The sequence below is a fragment of the Rhineura floridana genome, chromosome 8 (assembly GCF_030035675.1).
Source record: "Rhineura floridana isolate rRhiFlo1 chromosome 8, rRhiFlo1.hap2, whole genome shotgun sequence".
Classification (NCBI taxonomy): Eukaryota; Metazoa; Chordata; class Lepidosauria; order Squamata; family Rhineuridae; genus Rhineura; species Rhineura floridana.
In genome coordinates, this window is record NC_084487.1 from 5,841,616 (window position 1) to 5,864,347 (window position 22,732).

Here is a 22,732-nt window from a genome sequence, read left to right on the forward strand (position 1 = left end):
GACAAATGCATGAAGCCACCACAACTGTGAGCCACACACCAGTGATGTGAAAGCTAACATGGGGAGCGCAATCATGTCTCATGCTCAGGGATCATGGTCTTCCATTGCCAACAACAGAGCCTAGTTTCACATGCCAATATCATCATCATCATCATCATTATTAATCTTTATTTATACCCCACCCTTTTTCCAAAACTAGAACTCAGGGCGGCTTTCAACTAAAAATGGGTACATATAATTTGAACATATCATCATCATCATTCCACCCTTCCTCCCAAAAGGAGCCCAGGGCAGCAAACAAGTAATAAAACCATAAAAAGATATTTCAAAATCTTAAAAACATCTTTAAAACAATCACAATACAGATGCAGACTGGGATAAAGGCATCTACTTAAAAGGCTTGTTGGAAGAGGAAGGTCTTCAACAGGCACTGAAAAGACAACAGAGATGGCGCCTGTCTAATATTTAAGGGGAGGGAATTCCAGAGGTGCCACAACATGAAAGATCTGCCTCTTATTTTGTGCAGAACGGACCTCCTAATAAGATGGTATCTACAGGAGGCCCTCACCTGCAGAGTGCAGTGACCGACTGGGTTTATAAGGGTGAGCCAATCTTTTATGTACCTGGTTCCAAGCTGTTTAGGGCTTTGTACACCAAAACCAGCACCTTGAACTTAGCTGGGTAGCAAATGGGCAGCCAGTGCAATTCTTGTTGAGGTAACATGCTGGTGATATCCTGCCCCAGCGAGCACTTGAGCCATTGCATTTTGCACCAGGTGCAGCTTTCAAACTTTAGAAACTATTCTTTGAATGAAGCATGTGTGTATGTTCACAAAAAAGTTTTCTGTAATTAGGGTAGCATGTCTTAGCATCACTTCCAGAAGTAGGGTTTTTTTTCCAGTTATAGGAGTTCGGATAAACTTTTAAAGATATACTTAACCTTCTCTGGGTTGCAGGTGTCCTTTTGTTTTTAAAACAACATTTTATTTTATTTCATATCCCACCTTTCCTCCAAGGAGCTCAAGGTGGCATACATGTTACTCGCCCTCCCCATTTTATCCTCACAACAACCGTGTGAGGTAGGTTAGGCTGAGAGACAGTGACTGGTCCAAGGTCACCCAGTGAGCTTCATGGCCGAGAGTGGATTTGAACAATGGTCTCTCAGGCCCCAGTCCGACACTCTAACCACTACCTCACACTGCTATGCTTTATTTCAACCTATCATAAATGTAAAGGCTTCAACGCTGTACATGTCCTTCAAATGTTGAGAGACAGAATGGTTTGACACCCAGAGAAGAGGAGCAAAGTTGTGACACTAGGCTTACTAGAGAGAAAGATCCCTGACCAACAGATCTGGATGCTTTGTTGTGATGGTTCTGTTACCTGGAGTCGGACCCCACGTCACTCGGTATCCAGTGGCCCCTGGCACTGAATTCCAGGAAACAAGCACGGAGCTGATCGTGACATCTGTTGCTTTCAAAATCCGCACAGCACTTGATGACACTGTAATAAACAGACGTATCAACAGCAGGAAAACAGCGAAGGGTCAGACTGGCATTCCAATATGCTGGGTGGATGCACTGCTTATCTTGGGCAGTGACGCACAACTATCCCACTGCTCAATCCAAACTGGGTCTAGCCTTTGCAGGTATCGCAACTGAACACTCACAAAGGCTCATGAGCCCTGGGGGAGTCCCACCTCTGCCACTTGTTTCTCCAACCCCGAGGTCTAGAGACTTACTTGGGAGCACAAGAAGGCAGAAGTGGGTGTGGTCTAGTCCCCAGCAGCATGCTTTTTCCTGCCCAGAATCCATGGCAGGAAACATTAGCTCCATATATCATTTCTGTTGGGAAGAATGCCCACCCAAGGCCTTGGATCCTAATTAATTCAGAATGTGTTGTTTTATCAGCTTACTAAGTAGTATTCAATGCTAGTCCTACTCAGAGTAGACCCACTGAAGTTAATACACATGACTAACTTTGCTTCATTCATTTCAATGCGACTACTCTATGTAGGCCTTAGGTCACATCCACACCAGACATTCATTCCACTTTAAACTGTCATGGCTTCCCCCAAAGAATGAAGGGTGTTGCGTGTTATTAGGAGACTCCTATTCCCCTGACAGAGCTCCAGTGGCCAAGGTGGTTTGACAGTCAGCCCCTCTTCCCAGATAATTCTGGGGACTGGAGCTCTGTGAGGGGAATAATGGTGTCGTAACAACTCTCAGCCCCCTTCACAAATTACACTTCCCAGGATTCTTTGGGGGAAGCCATGACTGTTTAAAGTGGAGTGTGGATGTGGCCCTACGTTGAAAACAACACATTGATATTATGTTATTTAATATTTTATTGTATATTGTATGTTTTGACATTCTGTACACTGCTTTGAAAGTTTTTTTTAAATGTAAGCAGTATATAAATATTTTGAAATAAACAAAACCATCAAATGAATCAGGGCCAGCTGTTATGCTGAGTGGGGCAGTGGCCTCAGGGGGTAGATTATGGGGGAATGGTGGCAAGGTGGTGGAGGACACCGCGATGTGTGCCCCACAGCCTGTCCTGAGCTGAGCTGGCCCCCAATGTTCAAGTAAGCTTCAGCTTCTGTTCGTAGAATTGGGGGGGAGGGACTATCTTGTCCTTTGCCTTAACCAGGAAATGTCTTGGGCCAGCCCTGGTTTTAATCGCTGCTTTCTTCGTTCTTGAATTAGCTTGTATCTTATTTTCTCATTAACTTGTCTTAGCCACCTTGAATTACGTATAGATAAGGCTGAATATAAATAACGCAAACGAACATTCGTTGCAGGTTAACATAAATGCCGCTCCACAGTGGGGAGACTTACAGGTCGTTGCTTCTGCGGTTACTGTCGGTCCCTCAATGGCGCCAAAGACAGGATTCACCGTGACGACGTATTCGGTGCCAGGCTGCAGCCCTTGGATCATGTAGTAGCTGAACGTGTCCCCCAGGTTCACATTCTGAACGCTCCCTTCTGTAAGCATCAGAGAAATAGCAGGGACATGACTAGAGGCAGTGTTAGCCTTTCTTTGCAAGGTGCAAGGGGGGTCTGGCTGCGAGATTCTAGTCTAGGCTTCCCAGGCCTATTGATTTGACCTGAGGTTTCAAAATAGTGCAGCTGTGGGGAGCCTCCAGGGGCTTATTGTTGTTGTTGCTGCTGTTATTGTTATTATTATTTCCCACCTTTCCTTCCATAGGAGCCCAGGGATGCAAACACACAAATGATGACATATCTAAAAACCTTTTCAAAACAGATGCAGACTTAAAAGGCTTGTTTGAAGAGGAAGATCTCCAGTAGGCACTGAAAAGACAACAGTGATGACGTTTTATGTTCAGCAGAAGGGGATTCCAAAGGGTTGGGACCACCACACTAAAGGCCCCATTCCTATAGTGTGCGGAACGGACCTCCTGATAAGATGGTACCTGCTGGAGGCTCTCACCAGCAGAGTACAGTGGTCAATTGGATTTCTAAGGAGTGAGACAATTTAACAGAATTTATATACTCCGTGGCACAGAGTGGTAAGCAGCAGGAACACAGCCAAAGCTCTGCTCACGGCCAGAGTTCGATTCCAACAGAAGGAGGAAGTCGAATCTCCAGTAAAAGGGGTCGAGGTCCACTCAGCCTTCCATCCATCCATGGTTGGTAAAATGAGTACTGGAATATGCTGGGGGGGGGTAAAGAAAGGCCGGGGATGGAACTGGCAGTCCCACCCCATATATACGGTCTGCCTAGTAAACGTCGCAAGACGTCACCCTAAGATTCGGAAACGACTCGCACCAGAAGTGCAGGGACACCTTTACCTTTAGTTGTAAAAACCTATAAATGGTTGACATAAAATAAAATATACATTTAAAATCATCACTAAAAGTCAGAGTTAAAAACATGTGAACCTACTAAAATTCAAAATATAAATAAAATATAAAATATTTTAATAATAATAATAATATGGGAGCCAGTTGCGTGTAGTGGTTAAGGTGTTGGACTACAACCTGGGAGACCAGGGTTCGAATCCCCACACAGCCATGAAGCTCACTGGGTGACCTTGGGCTACTCACTGCCTCTCAGCCTCAGAGGAAGGCAATGGTAAAACCACCTCTGAATACCATTTACCATGAAAACCCTGTTCATAGGGTCGCCATAAGTCGGAATTGACTTGAACACAGACCATTTCATTTTTCAATAATAATAATAATAATAATAATAATAATAATAATAATAATAATAAATATCCTGCCCACAAAGGGCTGGGCAAGACTCCAGCCTGAAACCTTGGAGAGCTGCTGCCAGTCAGAATAGACAATACTAAGTGAGATGGATCAATGGTCTGACTTGGTGGAAGGCAGCATCCTATGGTCCTAAAAGAACATCCTAATATTTTATCAGAAAAAAAAAAAAAAAGCTCCTCCAATGGTCCAGTGACATTGTCACAGGACTAGGGTCAATTGGGGTAAATGCCTAAGTCAGTCTCTCCCTATCCACTTCTGTACTACAAACATATCTACACTACAAACATATTGTTGCATGCGCCCCAATCTCTGAGCAGTTTGAGACTTCCAGGGGTTACTGCACTTGCCAGTGATGCAGGCGTCCAGGGTCTCAGGGGATATTAGACCCCTTACTTTTTTGAGAGCAGGGTCCCAATGTCTCCAGCATCCTATGAGCCAATCAGCATGAAAGGGAAGTATGTTAGCTACTGAGAAGAGTCTTCTAACATTCTTCCTTGTTCTTTCCTGCTGACTGGAGCCAATCAGAGTGGAAGGAGGTGTGTCAGCGACTGAGAAGACTCTTTTCAGCAGCTAACACTCTCATCTTTTGTGCTTATTGGCTCCTGGGGATTCTGTTCTTGTGAGAGAAGGCATTAGCAAGGATCTCATTCTGAACCAAGCAGCAAAAAAAGAGGGAAGGGCATAGTTGTGACTATCATGGAGCGACCCTTCACTTCTGAATTTGCCACTAAGCTACTGGCACATACCCAGGGTTTGGTTTCTTCATGATACAAACATACATAGTTTATTTACTTGTGTATACAACCTGAGCATAAGAGGGAGGGGCTCACAGCATTGGCAGTCCAGAAGATCTTGGTTCTCCATCAGGTTTCTAGGGGAGTCCTCCAAGCAATAGCTTGGTGTTCAACACAGAGAGCAGGACAAGCCACTCTGTGTCCTTCCAGCTTCAACTCAGATAACTTGAAATCTACCTTCTGCCCCAGTCAGGTGAAGGAGGGAGGGATGCCCTTGTTCCTATGGCAACATATTGCTCTCCTGGCCAAATCCTTACACATGTTAATGGGGCAGTTGATGACCTGATCAGCCCATCAGCTTATGAAAGGAACTAGTTTGACATAGTTCAGCAGGTTTCTCTGCTACAACTCCAGTGGTACAGATTCCAGATCAAAGGGTGGAAAGGGGAGCTAAAGACATAGTCTATCCCAACCCCACAATCCTATAACATTATGTTGCTTTTATACCATTTTAGCTGTCATAGCATCCTCTAAAGAATCCTGGGAATTGTAGTTAGATGAGAATTTTCCATTAAGAAATCCCTGTCTAGCCCCATCCCTCACTACAATTCCCAGGAAGAGGGACGGACTATTCAACCAGATTAACTCCTGATATTTAAATACACACTAGGGAGCAAATTGGACTTCATGCAGGATATCTATGACTAAGATCTCAAGCAGATTTCTTTCAAAAGTCAACATGTGCATGGGAAGGGATTTGGATCGCAGTCATGGCACAGGGAAGGGGGCTAACCATATACTCCCATATCATTTTTCCCCATTTAAATTGCCCTCTAGAGCTTCTATTTGCTCTATGGAGGAAAACATACAATTGCATGGTGAGACCTGTATACTCTGCTAGCAATGGGGCAAGTAGCAGTTGGGAGGCTATATAAATCTAGAAAATAATGCAATGGGGAGCCTTATACATACATACATACATACGAACACACACACATACACACACAGTGGCTGTTAATTAACTTTAAAATGTGTTCAAAGATCACCGACGTTGTGTCTAAGTTTTATAATATTGCAGGAATATCTCTGTTCTTTTTTTTCTGAAGTAACAGGTGATCATATTTCATTCCAACACTAGGCGGCAGCATTTACTCATTTTACTGACTGTTACTGACTCAGTACCAGAACTTTCCTCCCTGCGCAAAGAATGTTTCTTCTTTTTTTTAACCTCACCGGCTAGCCTAGTTTTTGAAATCTCGTTTGTGCAGTGAAACTTCTTGTTTAAACCGGAATACTCCTGGTGTCTCTACAGGCACGGAGGTTAAACAAATAGTGTGCATGAATTGTAAGAGACCTGCACTATTTCCCTAATCTGCAATGGTTGCATGCTTGTTTGTACATTTCTGAGTCTCAATAGCTCTCAGTAAGGCTTGTTACTATTTGTGCATCTGGGGGGAAAGCAGATTTGCACAGCTATCCTGGGGCTCTGTCACCTGAGACTGCAGGTGCTCGCTCACACACAACAAACTCACTGCCTACCAAAAAAAACAAATATGGCATGAGCTTTTGCGCACTACAATCTTCTTCATCAGATGCATGAAGAGGTATTATGGCCTATCGATATATCTTTTTACAGGACTGAGGGTTGGTTTGGATGATGTCTTTGGATCCCCTCCAACCCTGTAGTTTTCTATCTGCAGGACGTAGTAGAAGAAGTTCGTGCAGTGGTTAAACCAGTCCCTTTCTTAAATTAATGGGCACAGCTGAGCCTGTTAAGCACCTATGTGTGCATGGAATTAGAAACAGTGAGGTCAGAGGAAAATGAAATGCAGAAAACCTAGCTGGACACTCATAATTCACAAAACGGTTCTTAATGGCCCAGACATCCCGGCATTGGTCAGCCAGTTAACACATACAATGTGCTAAAAGTCATTTGTGTCTGTTCGATCCACAAGGGGTAACATTGAACCTTGTGATGTGTTGCGATCCTGTGGCTTCGTGCTGCACTCTCCCTTTTCACTGCCTCTGCTCTAGAATTGCCACTCTAAGGTCCCTTGCAGAGTGCCCTGGGAGATGATCATGTACTCCCGCCGGATTCTGAATGCTGCCGTTTATGAATTCAGATTTGCGTCAGGTTGAGGACCACGTGGCAGTGGCGACCAGGGCCAGGTGCAAGAGTGGGTGGAGCAACAAATGTACACTTTACCTTTTGTATAGTAGGCTAGTTTCTATACGCATTCACATGGGGCACCTGATCTGGATTAGGACCCTGGTGTAGGGTAAGGAGGCTTTAGCCCTTCCCTCACCCACTGTGATCCTGATCTGGACTGGGGGCGAGGTTTGCGACTGCGATTTGCTTAGAGGGCAAAAGTGCTACTCACTCTAATGGGAGTTTTTCCCCATGCAAATGGCAGGCATGGGGGGCAGTGTTGATCCACACTGGGACCACAAGCAGGGTCCAAAGCCCCCCTCCCTGCCATCAGCCCCCCCCCCAATTTTTGAAAAACCTTGCATTCAAGAGCAAGCCACGTGATCAACGTCACGTGCAGTTTGGCCCTCTGATTTGACTATTACATGAAGTCATGTTCTTCAGTTCAGCTAGTGTCTGGCCGCTTCCCTGCAAGAAGCCCCAGTGAGGATGCTCTACCTGAAGACACCCAGGTTAGTCTGTATCCTGACGCGCCCCTGACTTGCATCCATCTGGCCTGGATAGTATTGGTTGTTGCATTCTGGAGCTTGAGGCTTTCCACGGGCAACAGCTTCACTGCAAGAGACAAACATTTATGCTGGTCAGGAACCGGATGCTAACCCCGGAGGTCACCATCCCTCCACTTTTGTCACTTCATCCAAAGGTAGGGAACATTTTTCATCCCGAGGGCCACATTCCCTTCTGGGCAACCTCCCAGGGGCCACATGGCCATGGTGGGCGGGGCCAGGTGGGTTGGACAACAGACGTATGTTTTTGTCCTTGTACAAAAAAGCTAGTTTCTGCATGCACCTCTCTCTGTCCTCCATCCTGACATGAAAAAGGCACAAACAGAATCCAAAGGCGCATGCCAGCCAGGGAAAAATGCTGAAGAAGGGTGGGAAGTGGGACTGGTGATGGGTTTGGTCAGGGGAGAGTCTCAAGGGCCTAGACAGAGAGGCTTTGAGGGACACTTTGCCCCCCCGACCTAAAATTTCCCATCCCTATCTTAATCCATCTATGTATTGCCTTGAAACGAAGGAGTTATTTTCTTTCTCCAAACGCAGGAGAACCAAATGTCCTATCCTTCTTCTGGGAAAGACTCCTGTCTGAAGCCCCAGAGAGGCTGTCAGTGCACTGACTGAGCAAAATGGAGCAATGGTTTGGCTCAGTATTAGCCAACTGGAGGCTAAGCAGGAGATGCACAAGTGCTCTGTTGTTTTTGCTTTGGGGGGAGGATGTGATTGTTTGATCGGTGCTGCAGCTTGTTGGTTTCATTGCTTGCCGATTGCAAAGCACTTAGACATTGCATTCAGGGGTATACAAATACATTCAGTAAATTAAATAGATCAGAGTTTGCGTTGAGCATCTAGTGCAGAGGTGGGGAACCCCAGGCCTCAGGGCCAAATGTGGCCCTCTAGGCCTGTCTGTCTGGCCCTTGGGAGTCTCCCCAGGCTACACCCCCTCAAGTGTTTTTGCCAGGCTGTCTCCCTCTTGCTTGCCTAGACGGAAGATAAGAGAGGGACATGCGAGTATGTGTAGAAACGAGCCTACTGTACAAAGGTAAAAATAAAATGTTTATTTGTTTCACTGACTTTTGCCTCTGGCCCTGCTCACCACTGGTATCTGCCCCCCAGAAGATTGCCAAGAAGGGCCTGTGGCCCTTGGGTTGAAAAATGTTCCCCTTCCCCGATAAAGGCTAACCACTCTTATTAAAACCGCCAGCAACCTCTCTCTGCTTTATGCATAGCACATCATACAACTGGGCACAATTTCCACAAGGTCCTTCGCAGCCCACCGGGCTTCATGCAGTCCGTGGGAGTTGCGTGACATCATGCTCAGTCTGCGTGGGCTTGAGCTGCAAGCCATACATCAGCTACCACACCTGCTTTTTGCCAGCTTCGTCTCCGGACAGCTTCCAATCACATGGCATGTGCACTCGGCGGATGCAAAAACATCCAGGTGTCGCCAGAAGGGGACGGATGGCACACTCTAAACTTCAGCAGAAGGAGGAACTTCAGAGACCACGCTTTGCAATAGATGCTCCAAGCCATTATCCTGTTATATCTCGCAAAGTTAACAGAATTAATTGTGCTTACACAACGGCCCCATCCTCTGCAAAGCTGAAAGGGTCGAGCAGCTTGGAGCGACGGTTTTAATGTCCCACAATGTCATCAGTGTAGCAACCTACTCTGTGCAGGAAGCCCCTCCAGAAAGGCCTCATAGGGACATAGGAAGCTGCCTTGGATGCAGTGCGACCCTTGGGCCATCAAGCTCAGGATTGTCTACACTGACTGGTACCAGCTCTCCAGGCTTTGAGGCAGGAATCTCTCCCAGCCCTACCTGGAGATGTTGCCAGGGATTGACCCTGGGGCCTTCTGCATGCAGGTGCTCTACCTCTAAGCTATGGCTGATGGGACCCAGGCAAATGCCTAAGGTTGTTAGATGCTGATGCCAGTCCTGGGCAAACCAATCTATGAATTGCTAAACTTATACATTAGAGCGCTGGTATAGCACAGTGGGGAGGAGAGTCTGGCTGGGAGTCCAGAGTCTGTGAGTTCAAATCCCCGCTCGTGTCTCCTGGGCATCAAGGGCCAGGTAAAGATCACCCCCACAGGGAGTGGCTCAGGGGTTACGTGCCCTGCCACCTGTGCAGCCGTGGGCAAGCTGCAGGGTCCCAAGGAGCCCAGTTGCCCCCAGCTGGCAGTTGCGGGCAAGGAAGGGGCTGGCTTGTGCAACGGTGGCAAGCTAAGCAGGCCCTAGCCAGCTGGGGAGGACTAGCCCCAGAGGGAGGCAATGGAAAAACCCCTTTGAATACCGCTTATCATGAACACCCTATTCATAGGGTTGCCATAAATTGGGATCGACTTGAACGCAGTCCATTTCCATTTTTTTCATACATTACAGCATATGAGTGCAGACCAAGGAAAGGAGTCAAAACTAGACAAGACACATGTGGATCACATTCCAGAAACGTCTCTGGCAAACTGAAACTAGTGGAAGAACTTACACGTTCGGCCGGTCGTTGACACCGGCCGGCTTGTCCCTTCTAGATAGATGGCATAAATGCTGACTGCATAGTCTTTATCCTCCAGTAGGTTATCAAGGACGTGCGAGGAGACATCGCTGGCGAGAATCTTTTCCAAGGTCATCCCAGACCCGTTTGCTGCACAAAAGTTAGTAACAAGAGCGGGAGTTAAGTCTGCATAGCAGCCCCAATGAAATTTCAGGTTGAAAGAGAAGAATAAAGAGTTGACAGGTAGACAAGGGGTAGAGATGCATCCAGGAGGGGGCAGGATGATGGAGCAACGTCTCTAGCAGTTAGTCCACCCATCTTTAAACCAAGGCCAACGGCAACAGAAGCTGAAGTTTGGAAGATTCAGGACAGACAAAAGGAAATAATTTTTCACACAGTGCATTGTTCAACAATCGTCATTATTTAATTATTTCTGTCCCACCTTTTCTCCAAGGAACTCACAGTGGCATACTTGATTCCCCTGCTCCTTCTTGTTTAATCCCCACAACAACCCTGTGAGGTAGGTTAGGCTGAGAGGCGGCGACCGGCCCAAGGTCACCCAGTGAGCTTCCTGGCTGAGCGGGGATTTGATCCCCACTATGGAATTCGCCCTCACAGGAGGCAGTGATGGCCACCAACTTGGATGCCTTTACAAGAGGATTAGATGTAAATCGCCAATTGCCAAGAAAATCCAACATGGTCACATTTGACTTCAAAAGAGGAAACTTCACAAAAATGAGGGATTGGTAAAAAGAAAGCTGAAAAACAAAGTCCAGAGGGTCACATCACTCGAAAATGCATAGAAGTTTAAAAACACTATATTAGAAGCTCAACTGGAGTGCATACCGCAGATCAGAAAAGGTACCGCCAGGGCCAAGAAGATGCCAGCATGGTTAATGAGCAAAGTCAAGGAAGCTCTTAGAGGCAAAAAGTCTTCCTTCAGAAAATGGAAGTCTTGTCCGAATGAAGAAAATAAAAAGGAACACAAACTCTGGCGAAAGAAATGCAAGAAGACAATAAGGGATGCTAAAAAAGAATTTGAGGAGCACATTGCTAAGAACATAAAAACCAACAACAAAAAATTCTATAAATACATTCAAAGCAGGAGACCATCTAGAGAGGCGATTGGACCCTTGGATGATAAGGGAGTCAAAGGTGTACTAAAGAATGATAAGGAGATTGCAGAGAAGCTAAATGAATTCTTTGCATCTGTCTTCACAGTGGAAGATATAGGGCAGATCCCTGAACCTGAACTAACATTTGCAGGAAGGGATTCTGAGGAACTGAGACAAATAGTGGTAACGAGAGAGGAAGTTCTAAGCTTAATGGACAATATAAAAACTGACAAATCACCGGGCCTGGATGGCATCCACCCGAGAGTTCTCAAAGAACTCAAAGGTGAAGTTGCTGATCTGCTAACTAAAATATGTAACTTGTCCCTCGGGTCCTCCTCCGTGCCTGAGGACTGGAAAGTGGCAAATGTAACGCCAATCTTCAAAAAGGGATCCAGAGGGGATCCCGGAAATTACAGGCCAGTTAGCAACTTCTGTCCCTGGGAAACTGGTAGAAAGTATTATTAAAGCTAGATTCACTAAGCACATAGAAGAACAAGCCTTGCTGAAGCAGAGCCAGCATGGCTTCTGCAAGGGAAAGTCCTGTCTCAGTAACCTATTAGAATTCTTTGAGAGTGTCAACAAGCATATAGATAGAGGTGATCCAGTGGACATAGTGCACTTAGACTTTCAAAAAGCGTTTGACAAGGTACCTCACCAAAGACTTCTGAGGAAGCTTAGCAGTCATGGAATAAGAGGAGAGGTCCTCTTGTGGATAAGGAATTGGTTAAGAAGCAGAAAGCAGAGAGTAGGAATAAACGGACAGTTCTCCCAATGGAGGGCTGTAGAAAGTGGAGTCCCTCAAGGATCGGTATTGGGACCTGTACTTTTCAACTTGTTCATTAATGACCTAGAATTAGGAGTGAGCAGTGAAGTGGCCAAGTTTGCTGACGACACTAAATTGTTCAGGGTTGTTAAAACAAAAAGGGATTGCGAAGAGCTCCAAAAAGACCTCTCCAAACTGAGTGAATGGGCGGAAAAATGGCAAATGCAATTCAATATAAACAAGTGTAAAATTATGCATATTGGAGCAAAAAATCTGAATTTCACATATACGCTCATGGGGTCTGAACTGGCGGTGACCGACCAGGATAGAGACCTCGGGGTTGTAGTGGACAGCACAATGAAAATGTCAACCCAGTGTGCGGCAGCTGTGAAAAAGGCAAATTCCATGCTAGCGATAATTAGGAAAGGTATTGAAAATAAAACAGCCGATATCATAATGCCGTTGCATAAATCTATGGTGCGGCCACATTTGGAATACTGTGTACAGTTCTGGTCGCCTCATCTCAAAAAGGATATTATAGAGTTGGAAAAGGTTCAGAAGAGGGCAACCAGAATGATCAAGGGGATGGAGCGACTCCCTTACGAGGAAAGGTTGCAGCATTTGGGGCTTTTTAGTTTAGAGAAAAGGCGGGTCAGAGGAGACATGATAGAAGTGTATAAAATTATGCATGGCATTGAGAAAGTGGATAGAGAAAAGTTCTTCTCCCTCTCTCATAATACAAGAACTCGTGGACATTCAAAGAAGCTGAATGTTGGAAGATTCAGGACAGACAAAAGAAGTACTTCTTTACTCAGCGCATAGTTAAACTATGGGATTTGCTCCCACAAGTCGCAGTAATGGCCACCAGCTTGGATGGCTTTAAAAGAAGATTAGACAAATTCATGGAGGACAGGGCTATCATTGGCTACTAGCCGTGATGGCTGTGCTGTGCCACCCTAGTCAGAGGCAGCATGCTTCTGAAAACCAGTTGCCGGAAGCCTCAGGAGGGGAGAGTGTTCTTGCACTCGAGTCCTGCTTGCAGGCTTCCCCCAGGCACCTGGTTGGCCACTGTGAGAACAGGATGCTGGACTAGATGGGCCACTGGCCTGATCTAGCAGGCTCTTCTTATGTTCTTATGTTATGATTCTCTTCAAGACTATCGGTAGCTACTAGCCCTGATGGTTACGTTCTGCTTCCATTGTCAGAGGCCTCGGGATACCAGTTGCTGGAAACCCCAGCAGGGGAGAGTGCTCTTGTGCTCAGATCTTGCTTTGGGGCTTTCCATTGAGGGATCTAGTTAGTCACTGTGAGAACAGGACACTGGACTAGATGGGCTACTGGCCTGATCCAGCAGGCTCTTCTTGGGTCCCTGTCTCCTCTCCACATCTCACCCCTCCCCACCCCTGAATCCTTGCCACATACTCGCTCTGCATCCACACTGACTGACCCTTCAGGGACATTTTGTTAGCAAGAGCTCAATATTTGCCATTTATTTTGGTAGCACGCCAGAGGTAAAGTCAACTAAAGCTTTCAGTGATTAATTATACTGATGAAACCTGTCCAGGCTTGCAGCCCTAGGTTAACTAAAGAGGGGTGTGTGTGTGTGTGTGTTGTTTTGTTTTTCTTTTTGGCTTTGGAATGTTTATTAACCATCCATAGCACTGGGTAGATCAGAAATCTAAAGGCAGAAATAAATTAAATTAAAAATAAATTAGAAAGAAAATAAATTAAAAACCTACCACGCACAAGGGGACAAACTTCTTGCACCAACTATGCATATTTTATAGATTCATTGACTTCCCAAAGAAGGTGTTAGAATTCAAAGAAAATGTTCTCTGGGCTTATTCCAGGGGTCCCAACCTTTCTGGGATCTGGGGGCACATTTGTAAGTCTAAGAAATTGTCATGGGTGCCACAAAATGCCCCTTTTACAGAAGTAAAACTGGCAGTGCTCAGAACCCCCTTCCCCCAGGCATCATGAAAACATCTGCACACATCCTAAAACAAATAAAATGCAGACAGAAATAGTAGGAAACCCCAAAAATAATCAACTAGAAAAAATCCAAAAGCTCTCCGTTTTTTAAATAAACAAAAAGAAATTTGGGAGGAAGAGGGAGTCTTGATGAGTGCTATGGTGCCCACACACAAGATGTTGGGGACTCCAGACTTATTCCCCCTCCCTGAATACAGTCTCTCTCTCTCTCTCTCTCTCTCACACACACACACACACACACATACAGAGAGAGAGAGAGTCTAGCTGGGTTGCAGTTGACTTACTCAGCATGTAGATCTTGTAGCCTTCCAATTTTCCTAAAGGAGGGGTCCAAGCTACTTTGAGGCTAAACAATCCTTCTTCTATGACCCGGAAATGGGTCACTGGAGGTATGGATGCTTTAAGACAAAAGGGCATATGAGAAAGAATGAATCCACAATGCAAAACGAACGGAGCTTGTGGTGGTTGAGCCACCCTGTTAGCCTTGCAGGCCACACTGGAAAGATGAAACAGAGCCTGGATTGCAGCCTATAATGTATTACTTATGAGCAAAATGGACATCATGATGATGGGTGCGGAAGGAATATTAGAAGGACCTCTTAGGGTGTAGCCCATCTCTGCAGGGGCATATTCCACAAACTGGCACCCATGAGATGACTGATGACAGCAGTGGAGGACTTCTCCAGGTAGGCGCTATCAGACAGGTGCCTCCCCAGGCATCCTCCATAATAGGAATGGGGAACCTGTTTCAGCCCGAGGGCCACATTCCCTTGTGGGCAACCTCTGGAGGGCCACGTGCCAGTAGTGGGTTGGGGCAGAGGAAAAAGGGGGCGGAGCAATGAATGTGAATTTGTACCTTTATACAATAGGGTAGTTTCTACACACACACACCTCTCTTTCCTCCATCTAGACAAGCAAGAAGCATTATTAGATTTCAAGGATACAGCCCAACCAGGTAAAAACACTCATGTAAAGCATGGACAGTGAAATGCGTAGGGAGAGTCCCAAGGGCCATAGAGAAAGTCCTGAAGGGCCGGATTTGGCCCCTCAGCCTGAGGTTCCTCATACTGGCTCAACTGGTACAGAGGCCACCTCTGTAATCACACATGACTCCTTTGCCTACACCAAACAACCTCTTGGAGCACTTTCCCAGTCAGGCCTGCTCTACACACCAGGGAAAAACACTGGATGCCAGTTTGGTTTTCCCAAGTAGAATAGAATAGAATACTTTATTGCAAGCTTAGCCATAGGCCATGTGCAACCAAACATACATATACATACATATATACACAAAACCTCTAGTTGGTTTAGACAGCTAAACAAATGTAAAAATAAGGAAGGTCTTTTCAAGATATGATTCGTTTCACAAAGGCATCTCTCAGTTTTTGTGCAGCCAATGCAAAATTGGCGACTGCGCAGGTCACTGAATCGAAATTATCCATTAAAAGGTCGATTACCTTCTCACTATCTGAACTATGTACTAAAATATCTAAAAACGGAGATAAAAATTTCCTCCTGGGATCGTCGTAGAGTGGACAATGGAGTAAGTAGTGCACGATCTCCTCAATTGCATCGCAGCCGTAGATACAGAGACGCTGAGTCACTGGTATGCCACGATAACGGCCATCAAGATAGGCTGTGGGCATTACTTGGTACCGTAATGCAGTAAAAGCTTTTCTGATTGGTGCTCTATCAAGTACTTCTAGGTACTTTGCTGCCATATGATTCAGTTTAATATATGGGAACCAGGTTGAGAACGGGGCCAACACTATGGACGCACGGTCCTGAGCAGCATCATAATCATAAACCCAGTTGGTAAGTGCTGCTTTGCTTAGTTCCAATAATTTAGCTGGGGAAAGATCATATTTGGAGAATAGTGACTGGCATTCCATGGCCCACCCTTCCCGCAGCATTTGATCATACCAACATTTCTTAACCAAGGTTGAATCTTCGCTGTTCAAGATTCGGATCCAATATTGTAAGTAAGTTAGATCAATTCGTGCCGTGACTGAGGGTAATCCCAGCTCAGCTCTAAGATGTGCTGACGGAGTCCCCGGGGGAAGACCTAGCACCAACCTCATAAAAGCGTTCTGAATTGACTCCAGTTTAGTTCCTGCTGCCAATCCCCATAATTCTGCACCATATAAAATTTTGGGGAGAAATCTAGTTGTTAAAATTTTTATCATTGGCGTAACAAGTTGACCCCCTTTGGTAAAGAAAAACTTTTTTGCTAAGCCTAGGGCGCGTGTTCCAGCTAAGGTCACTGTTTTTAGCTGAGGGGTCCAGGATAGGTTGTTAGACAAAAAAATACCCAGGTATTTAAAAGAAGATACCTGGTCAATAGGGATCCCATTTAGTGACCAATTATTCTTTACTTTCCTGGCTTTACCACATACCATAATTTTGGTTTTAGTATGATTGATCTTAAGTTTCTGCGACTGACAATACTCCTCCAATTTATGGAGCATGTGTTTGAGTCCAATTTTCGTTAGAGAGCATAGAACTACATCATCTGCATATAGCAGAATAGAAATTTTTACCGCGCCAATAGAAGGAGGAAAAAAAGAAGGAGATGATAATGTATCAACTAAATCATTTATAAAAAAATTAAAAAGAAAGGGAGTCAATAAGCACCCTTGCTTGACTCCTTTGTACACTGGGATTTTAGCAGACAGGGTACCTTTATTTCCTAGGCGGACTTGGATGGCATTAGTTTGATATAAAGCTCTAATCAACCAGAGCAATCTTCGATCTATGTTTGTCAAAGCCAATTTTTGCCACAGCAGCTCTCGGTCAACAGAATCAAAAGCCGCTGAAAAATCTACAAAGGCCATATATAAGGATGAGAAGACTTTGGATTTAGTTTTCCTTATTAAATGATGGAGTATAAATGCCTGGTCGATTGTGCATTTTTGGGGTCTGAACCCAGCTTGTTCATCATGTATTATTGACTCTATCTCATCCCACTCCTTTAATTTGTTCAGCAACAAACGACTATACAGCTTCAATGATACGTTTAACAAGCTTATGGGTCGATAGTTTGCTGGCTTAGTAGGGTCTCCTGATTTAAATATCGGGACCACTATGCTGGTTAACCAGCCTTGTGGAATCACTCCAGTATTGTTTATGTAAGTAAAAAGAGTGGCAAGAAGAGGCGCCCACCAAGATGTATTTTGAATAAAAAAGTCAGGAGGGAGCAAATCCTCTCCGGGGGCTTTTCCTGCTCTCAGGGAGGACACTAACCCCTCAATATCTTCGATAGTAACCGGAGGCCAAGACGGAAGATCAACCGGCTTCTCAGAAGTACAGGCCGAATTTGACAGGAGATATCCAAAAATCGAACTAAAATAAGCTTCCCACTCCTCCTTCATTATGGGGGGGAGGCTATATAGTTTGCTGGTTTCGGGTTCCCCTGTAACATTTTCCAGAATTCTATCTCATTCCCCTTCTGGGCAGCTTTTGCCAGCGCCCTCCAATTTTCCTGGTAAAAAGATTGTTTCTTATTCTTGAGAAGAGATTTATAACCTCTTCTTTTCATTTTTAGCTGATGAAAAATGACCGGATGGTTATTAGATCTAAATAATTTAATTTGCTTAGTCAATTGTTTCTTAGCCATCCTACACTCTTTATCATACCAGGTCTTGGGATAGGGGGAGACTGATGCCATAGTAAGATCTTCAATTCGTGGACTGAGTTCTGCAATTATGAGCTCATATAGTTTTAAGCTATATTGTGGGTCAGATAAGGCCAGTTGGCGTAAATGCATAATAGAGTTTGTTGACAGAACAAGGCTAGCTTTTTCCCCTATCTCCTGCGACCATTTTAATCATTTGCGTCCATATTCAGGGTCTAAATAAGGGGCCTTTACAAGATCAGATCTATTATTTGCCGCGGTCTTGAAGGTTAGCCTTAGGGGGAGATGGTCACTTTCAGGCCTGGTTAAGACATTAAGTTCTTTAACGTTGTTTACCAAAAGCAAGGAGCCTAGAAAGAAATCCACTAGGCTGGCCCCGGACCTTGCATGGTAAGTAAAAGAGCCTTTAGAAATATCTAATGGAGAGCCGTTTAGACATACCAGTTGGAATTTTTGAATTAATTGAAACAGGGCACAGCCGTACTTGTTAATTACTCGATCTTTCGCTGATCTGTTTAAAAATGGAAGGCCCTCCAGGGGACCTGTCAAACCATCATCCCCTATAGGATAATTAATGCCCATTCTGGCATTAAAGTCACCTCCTAGGAGGAGCTCATAGGATGGAAACCTGTCCTGTAAACTTTCTAGAAAAGAGTCTAACACTAACCAGGGAGAATCTGGCAAGCTAGAATTTGCCGGGGGGATGTAGATATTTACGCCTATGACCGGCGGTAGGCCCTGGAACTTCATACCCAGCGCTAGAGAGACTGACGAGGCCTGGGGGTTCAGATCTATTACTTGGCCATTTAGATGGGTGGAAACTAATATAGCCAATCCCCCTCGTCCGCGACCTCTAGAAGCGCATTTGATCGCTGGATTTAACCAAGTTCTATAGCCCCTAATCTCAAGGGACTCTCCCTCAGTTAACCACGTTTCCAGCATGTACGACTATCTGCCTGTTGGACAGAAGTCGTGGGTATGCTCTCGGTGCAATGAGCTCCTGGCTCTCCGGGAACGACTTCATTTCCTTAAGGCCAAGGTGGCGGACCTGGAAAAGCTGAGAGAGGCAGAGAGGTGTGGAGGAGGCCTTCAGGGACGTTATAGCTGTGTCCCACTCCAACGATGATAGCTCTCCTGCTATCATGGACAATGATGATCTCGGGGAAGGAGAGCATCCAGCTGAGGAAGAGGGAAACGATCCCTTAGAAGGGACCCATTCCTTGGGGGATGAACAGCTATCCTCTCGTGCCGAGGATATATCTCCAGGGGCTGGAGGGATCCTTGTAGTGGGTGATTCGATCATTAGGAACATAGACAGTGGGGTGTGTGATGGGCGTGTAGACCGCAAGGTGTTTTGCCTGCCTGGTGCGAAGGTTGCAGATATCGCCCGCCGTTTAGATAGTTTGGTAGACAGTGCTGGGAAGGAGTCAGTGGTCGTGGTGCACGTTGGCACCAACGACATGGGGAAATGCAGCCGTGAGGTCCTGGAAGCAAAATTTAGGTTGCTAGGTAGGATGCTGAAAGCCAGGACCTCCAAGGTGGCTTTCTCTGAAATGCTACCGGTTCTACGCGCAGGACCAGCCAGACAGGCCCAGCTTCGCAGTCTCAATGCGTGGATGAGATGATGGTGTCGGGTGGAAGGGTTTGTTAGGCACTGGGGAACATTTTGGGACAAGCCGGGCCTGTACAAAAGGGACGGGCTCCACTTGAACCAGAATGGAACCAGACTGCTGGCATTTAAAATTAAAAAGGTGGCAGAGCAGCTTTTAAACTGACTGAGGGGGGAAACCCGACAGGAGCTGAGAAAGGTTCGGTTCGGAATAAACCTCCCCCCTGGGATAAAAACCAAAGAAATGATGAAATTTTAAAAGGGGTAGGCCTAGAAGTAGGCATTGTGAGAGCAGGGGCACAGGATATAAATTCAGAAGAGCAAAATTACCACAGGCCTAACCACAAGTGCCAAAGACACTTGAAGAGAGACACTGCTTACAAGTGCCTGTACGCTAATGCTAGGAGCCTGCGAACCAAGATGGGAGAACTGGAGTGCTTGGTCTTAGAGGAGAGCATTGATATAGTGAGCATAACGGAGACCTGGTGGAATGGAGAAAACCAGTGGGATACGGTTATCCCTGGATATAAACTATATCGGAAGGACAGGGAAGGACGTATTGGTGGCGGAGTCGCTCTATACGTGAAAGAAGGCATTGAATCCAGCAAGCTCGAAACCCCAAAAGAGGCAGACTCCTCCACAGAATCGTTGTGGGTGGTGATACCATGCCCCAGGAGGGACTTAATACTGGGAACGATCTATCGTCCCCCTGATCAAAATGCTCAGGGAGACCTGGAGATGAGATATGAAATTGAGGAAGCATCCAAACTAGGAAATGTGGTAGTAATGGGTGACTTCAACTACCCAGACATAGACTGGCTGCATATGTGTTCCAGTCATGACAAAGAAGCAAAGTTTCTAGATATTCTAAATGACTATTCCCTAGACCAGTTGGTCATGGAACCGACCAGAGGGACGGCAACCCTGGACTTAATCCTCAGTGGGGACCGGGACCTGGTGCGAGATGTAAGTGTTGTTGAACCGATTGGGAGCAGTGACCACAGTGCTATTAAATTAAACATACATGTAACTGGCCAATTGCCAAGAAAATCCAACACGGTCACATTTGACTTCAAAAGAGGAAACTTCACAAAAATGAGGGGATTGGTAAAAAGAGAGCTGAAAAACAAAGTCCAGAGGGTCACATCACTCGAAAACGCTTGGAAGTTGTTTAAAAACACTATATTAGAAGCTCAACTGGAGTGCATACCACAGATCAGAAAAGGTACCGCCAGGGCCAAGAAGATGCCAGCATGGTTAACGAGCAAAGTCAAGGAAGCTCTTAGAGGCAAAAAGTCTTCCTTCAAAAAATGGAAGTCTTGTCCAAATGAAGAAAATAAAAAAGAACACAAACTCTGGCAAAAGAAATGCAAGAAGACAATAAGGGATGCTAAAAAAGAATTTGAGGAGCACATTGCTAAGAACATAAAAACCAACAACAAAAAATTCTATAAATACATTCAAAGCAGGAGACCATCTAGGGAGACAATTGGACCCTTGGATGACAAGGGAGTCAAAGGTGTACTAAAGAACGATAAGGAGATTGCAGAGAAGCTAAATGAATTCTTTGCATCTGTCTTCACAGTGGAAGATATAGGGCAGATCCCTGAACCTGAACTAACATTTGCAGGAAGGGATTCTGAGGAACTGAGACAAATAGTGGTAACGAGAGAGGAAGTTCTAAGCTTAATGGACAATATAAAAACTGACAAATCACCGGGCCGCATTTGGAATACTGTGTACAGTTCTGGTCGCCTCATCTCAAAAAGGATATGATAGAGTTGGAAAAGGTTCAGAAGAGGGCAACCAGAATGATCAAGGGGATGGAGCGACTCCCTTACGAGGAAAGGTTGCAGCATTTGGGGCTTTTTAGTTTAGAGAAAAGGCGGGTCAGAGGAGACATGATAGAAGTGTATAAAATTATGCATGGCATTGAGAAAGTGGATAGAGAAAAGTTCTTCTCCCTCTCTCATAAGACTAGAACTCGTGGACATTCAAAGAAGCTGAATGTTGGAAGATTCAGGACAGACAAAAGGAAGTACTTCTTTACTCAGCGCATAGTTAACCTATGGAATTTGCTCCCACAAGATGCAGTAATGGCCACCAGCTTGCACGGCTTTAAAAGAAGATTAGACAAATTCATGGAGGACAGGGCTATCAATGGCTACTAGCCATGATGGCTGTGCTCTGCCACCCTAGTCAGAGGCAGCATGCTTCTGAAAACCAGTTGCCGGAAGCCTCAGGAGAGGAGAGTGTTCTTGCACTCGGGTCCTGCTTGCGGGCTTCCCCCAGGCACCTGGTTGGCCACTGTGAGAACAGGATGCTGGACTAGATGGACCACTGGCCTGATCCAGCAGGCTCTTCTTATGTTCTTATGTTCTTATGTTCTGAAGGAAAATAATGTCAAATTGTTGAAGGAACTGTATAAATGCCAGATCAGCCATCTTGGTTTTCCCAAGTATGATCCAGAGCTACGTGTTGAAATAGTAACAACAACAACAGCCTGTGCCACAAATCCCATACATCTTGCTGAGCCTTTGGTTCAGGGGAATCCCTCAAGGCTGGATTAAAAATCAAACAGACATGCCTGAAAAAGAACAATATGTCAGAAAGATCCCGTCCTCCATGCCTCCTGGCAAAATAGCTTATTGTTATTATGTGCCTTCAAGTCAATTTTGACTTATGGCGACCCTATGAATCAGCGACCTCCAACAGCATCTGTTATAAATCATCCTGTTCTGTGGCTTCCTTTATGGAATCAATCCATCTCTTGTTTGGCCTTCCTCTTTTTCTACTCCCTTCTGTTTTTCCCAGCATTATTTTCTTTTCTAGTGAATCGTGTCTTCTCATGATGTGTCCAAAGTAGGATAACCTCAGTTTCATCATTTTAGCTTCTAGGGATAGTCCTGGTTTAATTTGTTATGCCTGGCTGAAATCCACACCTCTCTCGACACATCTCCCAAGCAGAAGCACCAGCCTTTGAGGTGCAATGCAACCCTTTTGATATGGCCTGATGGTGCGTTGAATGGCACGGGGGAGTTTCCTATGCAATGTGAAAGTCCAGATCTAAGAATTTGCACATCCCTGTACTGGAGATGATGGAGGAAGACCTTGCTGGCTGATGCTTAAACTGATGCTCGGTGCTCCATCAAAGGTGACGTTGAAGGCAAAATATCAGGGGTAGTAGAGCTGAACTGCATCGCATAACAGCTTCTGAGTGAACATGCACAGTAAGTCTCCAAAAACCCTACAGCAGCCTTTGCCAACTTGGTGCCCTCCAGCTGTTTTGCACTACATCTCCCACTTCTGCCCCAGCAGCCAACATGTGGGGCGGGTGACAGTTCTCCAAAACATCTGGAGGGCACCGGGTTGGAGAAGGCTGCTTTACAGCTATCATTGCTGGTGGCTCAAAATCTTTTCCCATCCTATCATAGCATGTCCTGTC

The 22,732-nt window shown here is 45.5% G+C and overlaps 1 protein-coding gene across 1 annotated transcript in view; it reads right to left on the minus strand.

The window, feature by feature from the left end:
• Nucleotides 1-14,425, minus strand: part of LOC133390880 (collagen alpha-1(VII) chain-like) — an 86,400-nt gene extending 71,975 nt beyond the window's left edge. The window contains exons 1-5 of the mRNA XM_061640333.1: nt 14,329-14,425; nt 10,169-10,324; nt 7,621-7,737; nt 2,840-2,986; nt 1,383-1,502 (exon numbers count right to left, since the gene is read on the minus strand). Of these exons, the coding sequence (XP_061496317.1) occupies nt 1,383-1,502; nt 2,840-2,986; nt 7,621-7,737; nt 10,169-10,324; nt 14,329-14,335 (547 nt within the window). The 5' untranslated portion in view covers nt 14,336-14,425. The remainder of the gene's footprint in view (nt 1-1,382; nt 1,503-2,839; nt 2,987-7,620; nt 7,738-10,168; nt 10,325-14,328) is intronic.
• Between the last annotated feature and the right edge of the window lie 8,307 nt (nt 14,426-22,732).